Source organism: Hyperolius riggenbachi, chromosome 3 (genome assembly GCF_040937935.1).
Source record: "Hyperolius riggenbachi isolate aHypRig1 chromosome 3, aHypRig1.pri, whole genome shotgun sequence".
Lineage (NCBI taxonomy): Eukaryota > Metazoa > Chordata > Amphibia > Anura > Hyperoliidae > Hyperolius > Hyperolius riggenbachi.
The window spans coordinates 104,882,700-104,896,102 of NC_090648.1; the positions used below are offsets into that span (position 1 = coordinate 104,882,700).

At 45.2% G+C, this 13,403-nt stretch overlaps 1 protein-coding gene across 1 annotated transcript in view; it reads right to left on the reverse strand.

The window, feature by feature from the left end:
* Positions 1 to 284: 284 nt before the first annotated feature.
* Positions 285 to 13,403, reverse strand: part of CDCA2 (cell division cycle associated 2) — an 82,780-nt gene continuing 69,661 nt past the window's right edge. The window contains 3 exon segments of the mRNA XM_068274724.1: positions 285 to 1,819; positions 4,216 to 4,384; positions 9,612 to 9,731. Of these exon segments, the coding sequence (XP_068130825.1) occupies positions 681 to 1,819; positions 4,216 to 4,384; positions 9,612 to 9,731 (1,428 nt within the window). The 3' untranslated portion in view covers positions 285 to 680.

Sequence of the window (13,403 nt, forward strand, 5' to 3'; positions counted from 1 at the left end):
TCCTTGCTGCATATATTTGCATAAAAATGTACATACATTTGCATAAACTCAGAAGTATATGCATATCGTGTTTCCTGCCGTCTTAAGGTTTGTATACATGTCTGACTTTAAACTACCGGTCGTCAGACCCGTCCGCGGGGCGGCCATTCTGACGACAGTTTGCCGGTGTGTACAGTCTGTTGGCAGGTTGATAAGGCTGCTTTTAACCGATCCGCCGAGCGGATCAGTCAAAACCAGCCTTATCAGACTTACAACAGACTGTACACACCGGCAAACTGTCGTCAGAACGGCCGCCCTGCGGGCGGGTCTGACGACCGGTAGCTTGTTTAAGTCAAACATGTGTATGTAGCTTTACACGTCTGCCAGTTTAAAGTGAAAGTTGTAGAAGGTGGAACGCATCAGAAGGAAGGAGACAGCTTAGGCAAGTTAACCGTTGCGTACGCAGCCCATGCGCCCCTACACAGGACAATTCAAAAATCATACTCGCCCATCCCTAAACATTGTTACCCAGTTTTCAGTCAGTTTACCCAATGTGCTTACTCCGAATTCTGAAAGATGCTCATTTTTTACTTTGTTCAATTTTTTTAGTTGTGCTTTAAAAACCACAAGCGGCAGGTACTTCCATAAAGAAGACTTTTAGGTCATCTTCTACAATTCAGTCCAGAGGACATAACCCTTTGCTACAAGTCTAGTGGGGTGACGGTGTCTGACTTGACTTCCAAATGGTGGATAAAGTCCTCATGGGAAGCATTTGACCGCCTTCGCTTCATGCCAGACAGAGAGGCAGTTTCTTTAAGGGAGGTAGAAGAATCCATGGTTCTTCGTCGAGTCTTTTTGGCAGCATTAGATACATGTTCGGCACTTAGGTTTTCTTTGTTTGGACTGTTGGTAACATTTTCCAGCTTAAACTCTTGATTCTCTACAAGCCTCACAGCAGAACTGAAGGATTTCCTTCTGCTTGTCTTCTCACTGCCAGAGTTATCCTGCACCCAGGTCAACCCACTGACATCAGAATCTCTGCGCAGCCTCGTGCTACGTCTCACCTTCTTTTCCGTCTGGGCAGACTGTAATATATCATCAATAGAAGGAAGCAACTCACAGGTGGAATGGTTATCGAGGTTGGATAACGGTGCAGAAGGGTTCTCAGCTAGGAGGTTTGGCTCGGGAACCGGGTAAGATGTGACAGTACTGCAAATGATCCTAGAAGAACGTCTACCTCTTTTTCTACCAGCTGTGCTGACAGTTACTGCCAGCTTAGGGGAGACAACACTGTTATTCACTGACAGCATGTCTGCCTCTGGTTTTGGAGCTTTGTCAGTGACCTCTGCAGTGTTACTGAGGTCTGTGTTATCACTACCTTTTATAATATCTGCAGGTGTTTCTCCAGTTTCAGTGTGTGCCAATACTGCAGTGGTTTGTGATACGCGCCTTCTTGTATACGAACGCCTTTTTGCCCTGCTCTGAGGCTTCACAGGAGAGGTCTCCTCTATTGTGTCTTTATCTTCTGGATGTGTGACGGTGACATTTTGCACTGCGTTGTGTTCCAAAGTTTGCTCTTCTTTAATCTCCTTGTCACACCAAGGCTCGAGACACTCACCGCGTGTGACATCCGGCGGCACCAAATCATTTCCCCGGGTCTGCCCATCTCCAAGGGAACAGGTGTTCTTGATCTCCACATCTTCAGTTGCATTTACTATGGGATGAAGAGAGTCCAACACTGCAGCATTCTCACTGTTCAATTGGAGCTCTTTACTAATTTTTTTAACAACTTTGGTTTTTGGAACCCTCTTCTTTGCAAGCCGTTTTGTTAAAGGTTTACCTGTTAAATAAAAATTCTCTAGTTACAGCATTCACTGAAGATGAACACAAATACTACATTTAAATTTTAATGGCACTACAAGCGGCAGGTAATGGGTGCAGAAAAAGTGAAAAGGTTTCTTATGAACTTTAGATGGCAGCTTGTAGTGCAGGTATTATCTGGCCAGCCACAGTTTTGCAATAGCTTGTGTACCCTTTGCCATTAACGTAAGGGGAGAAAAAAGGAGCACTAAATATTGCTGGGGAATTAAGGCCCATTTGTATGCACAATTTAAAACGCATTAAGTGTGCAGTTTAAAGGACAGCTGTAGTGAGAGGTATATGGAGGCTGCCATATTTATTTCCTTTTAAACAATATCAGTTGCCTGGCAGCCCTGATGATCTATTTGGCTGAAGTAGTGTCTGAACACCACCAGAAACCAGCATGCAGCCAATCTTGTCAGATCTGAGAAAAATGTCAGCAACTCCCAATTTGCTGCATGCTTGTTAACCTCCCTGCCGTTCTAAAAATGTGCTGCGCACGGCAGGGAGGGTGTTTTTTTGCATTTTTTCTTCCTTTTTAGCATGTAGCTAGCCTAGCGCTAGCTACATGCTTCCACCCTCCCTGCGGCGTCCCCCAGTACGCGCCGATCGTCGCCAGCGCGTAAGCCCATCCGGAAATCCCGTTCTGAACGGGGATCTCCATGAGGGCTTCCCCCGTCGCCATAGCGACGGGCACAATGACGTCACCGACGTCGTGACGTCAGATGGAGTCCTGATCCCCCCTCAGCGCTGCCTGACACTGATTGGCCAGGCAGCGCACGGGTCTCAGGCGGGGGGCACCCTCTGATGCGGCGGGTAGCGGCGATCGTAAGTAACATGCAGCTAGCACTTTGCTAACTGCGTGTTACTTACGATCGCCTCCGCGCCGAAATTTTTTTTTATGCAACTCGGCCCACCAGGGCCTAAGGAATCCTCCGCTGCGGGTTACCCCGAGCTGAGCTCGGGATAACCAGCAAGGAGGTTAAAGGTCTATAGCTAAAAAGAGGCAGATAATCAGCAAGATAGCCAGGCACCTGGTTTTGCTTAAAGGGAAGGTTCAGGGACAATTAAAAAATAAAATAAAAATCCAAATCCACTTACCTGGGGCTTCCTCCAGCCCGTGGCAGGCAGGAGGTGCCCTTGGCAGGCTCCCGGTGGCCGACCCGACCTGGCCGGCGGCCAGGCTTCTGCGCTCCATTGTGCGTTCAACGCCGGCGCGCTGACGTCATCCAACGTCCGCCAGGTTGTACTGCGCAGACTCAGAACTACTGAGCCTGCGCAGTACAGCCCGGAGGACGTCCGATGACGTCGGCGCGCCGGCGTGGAACGCACAATAGAGCACAGAAGAGGCCCGACCTGGCCGCCGGCCTTGCCAGATCAGCCACCGGGAGCCTGCGGAGCGGCGCCGAGGGCACCTCCTGCCTGCCACGGGCTGGAGGAAGCCCCAGGTAAGTGGCTTTGGATTTTCATTTTTTTTTTTTTTTTTTAATTGTCCCTGAACCTTCCCTTTAAAAGGAAATAAAATATGGCAGCCTCCATATCCCTCTCGCTTCAGTTGTCCTTTAAAAACCTCCTTGGCGGTAATCCCGAGCTGAGCTCGGGGTATGCCGCCGGAGGATTTCTCAGGCTCTGGTGGGCCGATTTGGATATTTTTTTTTTTAAACACGCAGCTAGCACTTTGCTAGCTGCGTGTCTTACCTGCTCGCCGCCGATGCGCGGCTACCCGCTGCGATACAGGCCCGCCCCCCGCATACCCCTTGCGCAGCCTGGCCAATCGCCATGGCTAAAGTAAATCCCGTTCAGAGCGGAATTTCCGGATGGGCTTGATCACCGGCGGCGATCGGAAGGGTGGGAGGGACGCCGCAGGGAGGGGAGAATCATGTTGCTTGCGATAGGCTAGCTACATGATAAAAAAAAAAAAAAAAAATGAGGCTAAAAACATGTCTACAACCACTTTCATTATAATGCAGCATTGTGCATTATATGCCCGGCATTACGTAAAAAGGCATACTCAACGCTATGCATTCATCTGCGGTGATAAAACACAACGTGTAGTGAACAGACGCTTGATAAAGGACACCCTACAACATGACTATCTCCATGTGTAGGGCAGCAAATGTGATTGACAGAACCTGCTCAGAGAAACCCAAAATGCAGGAAAAAGGAAACGTACTTCCTGATTCTAATAGAGGTCTGCCATTTAATAACACAGATGGGTAAATGCCTGTCTCATCTGATAGGAAGCCTAGATCTCTGTTGCACCCATTAGAAAAAAAGTATTTTTTTATCTTAAAAAGGTACACTGTGATGGCTGTGAGCAGATTATAATCCAATTCATCAGTCAGCACAACATAAGAGAACTGAACAAGAACGTACCATGAGAAGAGGAGTCTGCCGCACAGATAGAAGGCGTCTCTGGCAGCTCTGGGATAGGACTGAGCAGAGGTTTCTTAGAGACGATCTCCCGATTCCCATGCTGATTGGCCTGCACAGATTTCCTCGGTCTGCCGCGGGGCCTCTTGCCCTTCCCCCGAGGGGCTTTCACCTGCATTTTTAGATAAAGAAATAAGGCTAATTTAAAACCAATCTAATCACTGAAAAGATGTAATTCTGCCTTTCATCCTACATTCATACCAACTCATTTAGCTCCTTGTTTCATTTACTGCATAGTTTACTTATGGCATTTATACAGCTAACTCCTAACAAATCACTACATTTTTTTTTTTTTTTTGGGGGGGGGGGGGGGGGGTCTGGAGCTACAGCAGGGGAACTGGCACTGGCCCTGCCACTGATGCTAGGGCTCCTCACTCTAGTGCGAGGAGGTACAGACCCCTCCAGTCCACCACTGCCAACCAACCACATCCCACACACCCTGGGAAAAAATTAGGAGCTGGAGAAGAGACATGGGTGATCGGGAAAAGCGGTTGTAAAGGGTTAAAGCCCTAGTTCAGGTTTGTGATTTTTTTTATGTATGCTGTGTAAGAAGGATAATGTTTCCAGAATGAAGCAGGCACACCCTCCGTCATCAGATTTGATCCCTGTGGACGGGGTAGAAAGGATGACTGGGTCAGCACCACCAAATATATTCAAAAGCTCTTGTAATGAGTCAACAAACAGCAGTGACAGACGCTGTTTTGGGCTGACAAGCCCTTCTGTTCCTGTGTAGAACACATGACAATGTTTTGTGTATTGCACACTAAGCGTGTTTGCATTATTCCATTCTTTTGTCACTTGGTTAGCTGGGTTTGCTCTGCCTTACTGTGTGCATGTCTGGAGCAGCTTCATTAGACTGGTGGAGGAAATTTTTCTTTAAAGTACCACCTACAGGAGGTACCAGAGAAGCTAGGAGGCGAGATCAACCGGTGTTTCCTGAGCTGACCCTGCCCTCAAGAGAGAAGAAAAGAGATGGGTGGGATCAGGTGATGGAAACTTCCACTCTCCTGGTGGGTCTATACTTTGTGCAGGTACAGTGGCTTGCAAAAGTATTCGGCCCCCTTGAAGTTTTCCACATTTTGTCATATCACTGCCACAAACATGAATCAATTTTATTGGAATTCCACGTGAAAGTGGTGTACACGTGAGAAGTGGAACGAAAATCATACACGATTCCAAACATTTTTTACAAATCTATAACTGCAAAGTGGGGTGTGCGTAATTATTCAGCCCCCTGAGTCAACACTTTGTAGAACCACCTTTTGCTGCAATTACAGCTGCCAGTCTTTTAGGGTATGTCTCTACCAGCTTTGCACATCTAGAGACTGAAATCTTTGCCCATTCTTCTTTGCAAAACAGCTCCAGCTCAGTCAGATTAGATGGACAGTGTTTGTGAACAGCAGTTTTCAGATCTTGCCATAGATTTTCGATTGGATTTAGATCTGGACTTTGACTGGGCCATTCTAACACATGGATATGTTTTGTTTTAATCCATTCCATTGTTGCCCTGGCTTTATGTTTAGGGTCATTGTCCTGCTGGAAGGTGAACCTCCGCCCCAGTCAAGTTTTTTTGCAGACTCCAAGAGGTTTTCGTCCAAGATTGCCCTGTATTTGGCTCTATCCATCTTCCCATCAACTCTGAGTAGCTTCCCTGTCTCTGCTGAAGATAAGCACCCCCAGAGCATGATACTGCCACCACCATATTTGACACCCACTGTCAAATATGGTGGTGGCAGTATCAAGCTCTGGGGGTGCTTCTCTTCAGAGGTGTGCTCAGAGGGATGTGCAGTGTTAGTTTTTCGCCACACATAGCGTTTTGCATTTTGGCCAAAAAGTTCAATTTTGGTCTCATCGGACCAGAGCACCTTCTTCCACATGTTTGCTGTGTTCCCCACATGGCTTGTGGCAAACTGCAAACGGGACTTCTTATGCTTTTCTGTTAACAATGGGTTTCTTCTTGCCACTCTTCCATAAAGGCCAATTTTGTGCAGTGCACGACTAATAGTTGTCCTATGGACAGATTCCCCCACCTGAGCTGTAGATCTCTGCAGCTTGTCCAGAGTCACCATGGGCCTCTTGACTGCATTTCTGATCAGCGCTCTCCTTGTTCGGCCTGTGAGTTTAGGTGGATGGCCTTGTCTTGGTAGGTTTACAGTTGTGCCATACTCCTTCCATTTCTGAATGATCGCTTGAACAGTGCTCCGTGGGATGTTCAAGGCTTTGGAAATCTTTTTGTAGCCTAAGCCTGCTTTAAATTCCTCAATAACTTTATCCCTGACTTGTCTGGTGTGTTCTTTGGACTTCATGGTGTTGCTCCCAATATTCTCTTAGACAACCTCTGAGGTCATCACAGAACAGCTGTATTTATACTGACATTAGATTACACACAAGTGCACCATTTACTCATTAGCACTCATCAGGCAATGTCTATGGGCAATTGACTGCACTCAGACCAAAGGGGGCTGAATAATTACGCGCACCCCACTTTGCAGTTATTTATTTGTAAAAAATGTTTGGAATCCTCTATGATTTTCGTTCCACTTCTCACGTGTACACCGTCTTTCATGTGGATTTCCAATAAAATTGATTCATGTTTGTGGCAGTAATGTGACAAAATGTGGAAAACTTCAAGGGGGCCAAATACTTTTGCAAGCCACTGTATCTCTGGGTCATGTGACTGACTTTTCAAAAGATAATTTATCTGGAACAGCTGCCAAGCAGCCTGTTCCATTCTGTGAATATGGACAAGGGCAAGAAAGCAGAGGAAACTTTGAAGTTGGTCCAACACAGCAAATCAATGATTGTATTCTAGGACACCTGTAGTGTATTTTTACCTGAGCATCAAAAACTATTTAGCCAGGTGAGTCTAGAGTATAGTTAAACAATTAAGTTCTACCTTTGTGTTCATTAAGCCAAGAATGTTCCAGAAAATCCCCTTCCTCACCGTTACGCTCTGTAGAAAGTGCACATGCCCACAAACAAAACAAAAGTGCTAATACTGCTGGTAGCTATAGCTGCTCTACCGTAGCCCTGAATCACAAGAGGTGCCTTTGCGTAGGATCATCATAAGCCAGCTCCTTCTGGAGTTTGAATTTAGGTTTTGCAGGAAGGACTGAAAGGGTTAAGCCTCAGTGTTTCCTGTAACGTCAGAGAGCCTAGCTCTCTGATTCACAGCTGCTGATAAGAGCTAATTGGACCTTCTGATCTAGCTAAACAAAGAGCAGTGTGCAGTTTTTCATTGTGTGCTGTGCAAGAGTTCTGGTCCGCTTTAGCCACTTAAAGAGGAACTCCAGTGAAAATAATGTAATAAAAAAAGTGCTTCATTTTTACAATAATTATGTATACATGATTTAGTCAGTGTTTGCTCATTGTAAAATCTTTCCTCTCCCAGATTCACATTCTGACTTGTATTACATGGTGACATTGTTACTGTGGGCAGATTATGGAGCTGTTTCTAGCTGGTCTGGCTTTAACAGACAGCTATTTCCTGTCTGAACATTGTTACATTGTGACAGTTTGCCCAGAGTACCGTATGGTACCAGAGCCTCTTGTGGGAGGGGTTTCAGCACAAAATCAGTCATACAGCGCCCCCTGATGGTCTGTTTGTGAAAATCATTATTTTTCTCATGTAAAAGTGGGTATCAGCTACTGATTGGGATAAAGTTCAATTCTTGGTCGGAGTTTCTCTTTAAGCCTAACTGGACAAATATATTTGTCCAGTGTAGTTGGAGACTGCACCACCAGTTTGTTACTAAATAAGGCATATGTGGTATCATTTTAACTGTGAACAGTTGTAGAATACATTTTGGTGCATCTTAAAGCTTATGCGCATGTCACATAAAAATGGGTAGGGACAAACTGAATCCAACATAAAAATGTATTTTTTAAAACTATGATCAAACTTGGAAAAGTCTTAGCAAAACTACAAGAGACATATGTGGTAACATTTTAACCCTGATAATCTCTAGAATGAAGTTTAGAGAGTTTTAGGGTTGAGGCCCATCTTGTGTATTCCTTTTAGTCACAAACAATCAAAAGCAATAACATTTTTTGCATATTCTGTACCAAAATAAAAGACTTGTAAATTGAAAACAAAGTGACATAACATAAGAGAAAAATAACATGTATTGTTACCTTAGGAACTTAGCTTTTTACATATGTATGCCACAAGGGTATATTACTATTATTTTTGCAAATAAGGTCTCATAATCATCGATAGTGTACAATGAGAAAGCAAGAAAAAAAAAAAAAAAAAAGACCCCTTTATTTCCAAATACAATATTGTCACCATACATTGTGCCAGGATCAAAATCTAAATGTAATTACCTGGATGGATGAGCAAATAAAATTTGTGGGTTTAACCTATACTTAGCACTGTATTGTAAAGCTATATCGGATGTAAATGGAAAAAGTGTGTTTTTTCTATTCTTTTAATCTTAATTTCCCTTTAAAATGCATAAAAAAATAAGGTAATTGCTATACAAAATTTTCACACTAAAAGCCTAATTTGTCCTGAAAAGAACAATATATAGATAATTCAGGTGCAATTAGTAGTAAAAGTTATTGACGAATGAACAGGAGCAGTGCTGATATGTGAAAATTGCTGTTGTCCTGAAGTGGTTAAGCTCCACCTCTTCTCCTCTTTATAATCCGATCAGTTATTTTTTTTTTTTTACCATTGCGGCACCTCCTGCCAGGGCTGTTTGTCTCATACACACGCCGATACATTCGCTTACCATTAGAAAACTGCAAATACTGCTATTAAAAAAGATTTATTTCCACACAAAACTGAAGGGGTCTATTTGCTGTGCTAGTTAGTTGGACAATTTTCGTCCCAATTTACTAACTAAGAGATTAACATTTATGGTAGTGGCCATTCACACATGTACTTGTCTTACTGTGAAATAATCTTCTTAGTCAGCAGTACTATAAACACCCTGCAGTTAAAAGACATTTCCACAGATTCCCCTTTTTGCACATCATTTCTGGCAGTTCAAATATTGCCCAGTAAAATAATCTCCTGAATGGCTGTGGAAGGTGGGCGGGTAAGACTACACAAGGGACAGAGACCTTTCAACACCTACTGTATGGATTCAAACTTTCCAAGTGTAGCAGCAGGAGATTGTATGAGATCGCTGCACGCTTGGCACAGTGCAAAGGGGACTGTTAGTTTATTCAACCAGCAGTTATATTAGATACAGGTTGATACTGACATTTTCTATATTATAAGGTTTATTATATACATTTCTGTATATTTATCTTATCTATAAAAAACAGCAATAATACTCTTATTTCAAATTTCTGTTTTATAAACAGTTTTCTAGTGGAGTAAAACATACCTGAGCTTTTTTGCTAACGACAGGTTTTCTGCCTCGTTTGGCTTTTGCAGGCTCTTGTACATTAGTGGTCTCAGCTGCTTGTGAGTGCTCATCTGCAGGGGGGTTCTTGGGGCTGCATCTCTGCCAGGGCAGAAGGAAAAACAGACTTTAATCCAATGCGATTATCAAACTAATAATATTATTACTAATGATACTACAGTGGAACCTTGGTTTGTGAGCATAATTCATTCGGGAAACATGCTTGTAATCCAAAGCACTATTATAAGTGGTTGGGGAAACCACTTGCGGGCCACATTTGATGGCTCTGCAGGCCACCCGCTGTCCAGCGTTTGAGGTGTATGGACTAGAACAATGGGATTGTAGTGATGGGTACCCCTCAGGTGAGTATGGCTAACCTACCTGCAGGGGGGGGGGGGAGTCGGGGGAAAATGAGTTGAAGTTACCCGGGGCTTCTAATGGTCCCCCGCAGACATCCCCTGCCCGCGCAGCCACTCACCGATGCTTCGGCCCCGCCTCCGGTTCACTTCTGGAATTTCAGACTTTAAAGTCTGAAAACCACTGCGCCTGCGTTGCCGTGTCCTCGCTCCTGCTGATGTCACCAGGAGCATACTGCGCAGGCCCGGTATGGTCTGTGTCTGCGCAGTACGCTCCTGGTGACATCAGCGGGAACGAGGACACGGCAACGCAGGCGCAGTGGTTTTCAGACTTTAAAGTCACAAATTCCAGAAGTGAACCGGAGGCGGGGCCAGAGCATCGGTGAGTGGCTGCGCAGGCACAGGATGTCTGCGGGGGACCATTAGAAGCCCCGGGTAAGTTCAACTCATTTTCCCAGGGGCAAATCCAGGATTTTCAAGGGGGGGTTCCTGATAGGTCTCTTTTGGCAAGCCGCACACTACCGCGCATGCGTTTGCCCACAAAATCCACATGATGCACAGCATTTCTCCACAAAATACACACAATGTGCAGTGTTTCCCTACAAAATACACATGATGCAGTAGCGTTTCGCCAAAATATATATAATGTGGCAGTGATTAAGTAGCCAGATAACCCCCCTTTATTATGGATAACGAAATTACCCCACCCCTCTTTAGTATAGGTGACCAGATGACCCCCATTTATCACACAGGTAGCCAGATGAGGCCCCCCCAGTTAGGATAAGTAACCATATGATCCCCATTTATAGTATATAGCCAGATAACTCCCCGTTCAGTACATTCCCCCTTGTATTTCGCCAGATCCCCCTTGTATATATGGCCAGTGTATATAGTCAGATCCCCTGTATATATAGCCAGAGATCCCCCCCCTGTATATACCCATATACCCACTGTATGCAGCCAGATGCCTCCCCCTGCATATAGCCAGTGTATATAGCCAGATCCCCCTGCATATAGCCAGTGTATATAGCCAGCTCCCCCTGCATACAGCCAGTGTGTATATATGTATATGTATATATATATATATATATATATGTATATATATATATATATATATGTATATATATATATATATATATATATATATATATATATATATATAAATATAAATATATATAATCGTAATGTGGGCAGCAGCCAGCAGTCATCAGAAAATAATCGTAAAGTGGGCAGCAGTCACCAGAAAATCGCAATGTGGGCAGCAGGCACCAGAAAATCACAATGTGGGCAGCAGGCACCAGAAAATCGCAATGTGGGGGCAGCAGTGACCAGAAAATCGCAATGTGGGCAGCAGACACCTGAAAATCGCAATGTGGGCAGCAGACACCTGAAAATCGCAATGTGGGCAGCAGACACCTGAAAATCGCAATGTGGGCAGCAGACACCTGAAAATCGCAATGTGGGCAGCAGACACCTGAAAATCGCAATGTGGGCAGCAGTCATCAGAAAATCGCAATGTGGGCAGCAGTGACCAGAAAATCGTAATGTGGGCAGCAGACACCTGAAAATCGCAATGTGGGCAGCAGACACCTGAAAATCGCAATGTGGGCAGCAGACACCTGAAAATCGCAATGTGGGCAGCAGTGACCAGAAAATCGTAATGTGGGCAGCAGTCACATGAAAATCGTAATGTGGGCAGCAGACACCTGAAAATCGCAATGTGGGCAGCAGTGACCAGAAAATCGTAATGTGGGCAGCAGTCACATGAAAATCGTAATGTGGGCAGCAGACACCTGAAAATCGTAATGTGGGCAGCAGACACCTGAAAATCGCAATGTGGGCAGCAGTGACCAGAAAATCGTAATGTGGGCAGCAGTCACATGAAAATCGTAATGTGGGCAGCAGACACCTGAAAATCGTAATGTGGGCAGCAGACATCTGAAAATCGTAATGTGGGCAGCAGACACCTGAAAATCATAATGTGGGCAGCAGACAACTAAAAATCGCAATGTGGGCAGCAGTGACCAGAAAATCGTAATGTGGGCAGCAGACACCTGAAAATCGCAATGTGGGCAGCAGACACCTGAAAATCGTAATGTGGGCAGCAGAAACTAGAAAAAAAATGCACCTGTGAAAAAAAAAAAACAAATCACTTACCTGACAGAAGTCTTCTCCTCTCCTGGCATCTGGCACCAGCTCCCCGATGATCCTCCTGCAGCACATCTCCCGCGCTGACAGGCAGAGTGCAGGGCTACGGCAAGATGGCTCCCGAAGCCCTGTACTGGAGACACAGTCTCCAGAGCAGGGCTTCGGCAGCCATCTTGCCATAGCCCTGATCTGCCTCCGGGAGACTGCGGGGCTGAAGCAGCATATCTGGCTGAGGGGTCCCTCAATAGGGAGGGTGACAGCGCTCCCCCCCCCCCACACGGCTAGCGGGCCCTGGGCCCCCCTACTGCGCACACACATGAGCAAGCGGCAGCTGCACTATTACATTCAGTGGCTGCCGCTGCTCAGATTCCAGAGGCACTTCCGGTCTAGGTGCAAGGGGGTGGTTCCAGACACCCGGAACAACCCCTTCCGTGCGCCAGTGTTTCCCCCGATCCCTCTACAGTATCCCTTTAAGTTGTGAGAGTGGATAAAATAGCATCAACATGAATTAAGAGGGAGAGGTGGGTAGAAGATGGCCGGAGGGAACTATTTAGTTTACAAGCCTCTGCAAGGTGAGAGAGCTATCCACTATGTCCCCAAACCAGTTTGTATTTAAGTTTGAATCCCGTTTTAGTCAATGAGATGCAAATTTCATTCTAATTTTTATGCTTATTTTATGGAAATTCAGGCAACTTGAAAACAACTACATGCCAAATTCACCTATTTTCATGCTGAATAAATTTCCATAAAACTTGCATCAACTTGATTATTTGTATCTCTCTGCTAGTCATAGCATTCTGATATTCAGCACACATTTGGTGTGCGCCCGCATTTCTGCTTTGTGGCTTCCTGCACATACTGTCAACTAAGAGATTATGACTGTAATACCAGAAGGATCATCAAGCCACAAAATTAAAAAGTGGCAGGAGCTTTCCTAGCAGCAAAACGCCACAATTTCAACAGAGGCGAGCTATTTACAGCCATCTCCCAGATGCGTGTGATTACCACATACAAACTTGCCTACTTGTATGTTGATGGTGCTCATTGGAGTTGTTCTTTAATTAGCTGCTGCAATCAGACACTGCAAAATATATTGTAAGCATCCTGCCAGTGGTTGTGTGCTGACTTCAATACAGCAAGCTGCACTATGTGCGCACACAGCAGCTGGCAGGATAATCACAAGGCATCTGGCACCAGCCGATTGTGGCCACTGACTAAGGTAAAACGGGCCACTCGAAGGCCAAAAATCCAAGCAAATAGTTAAACTAGG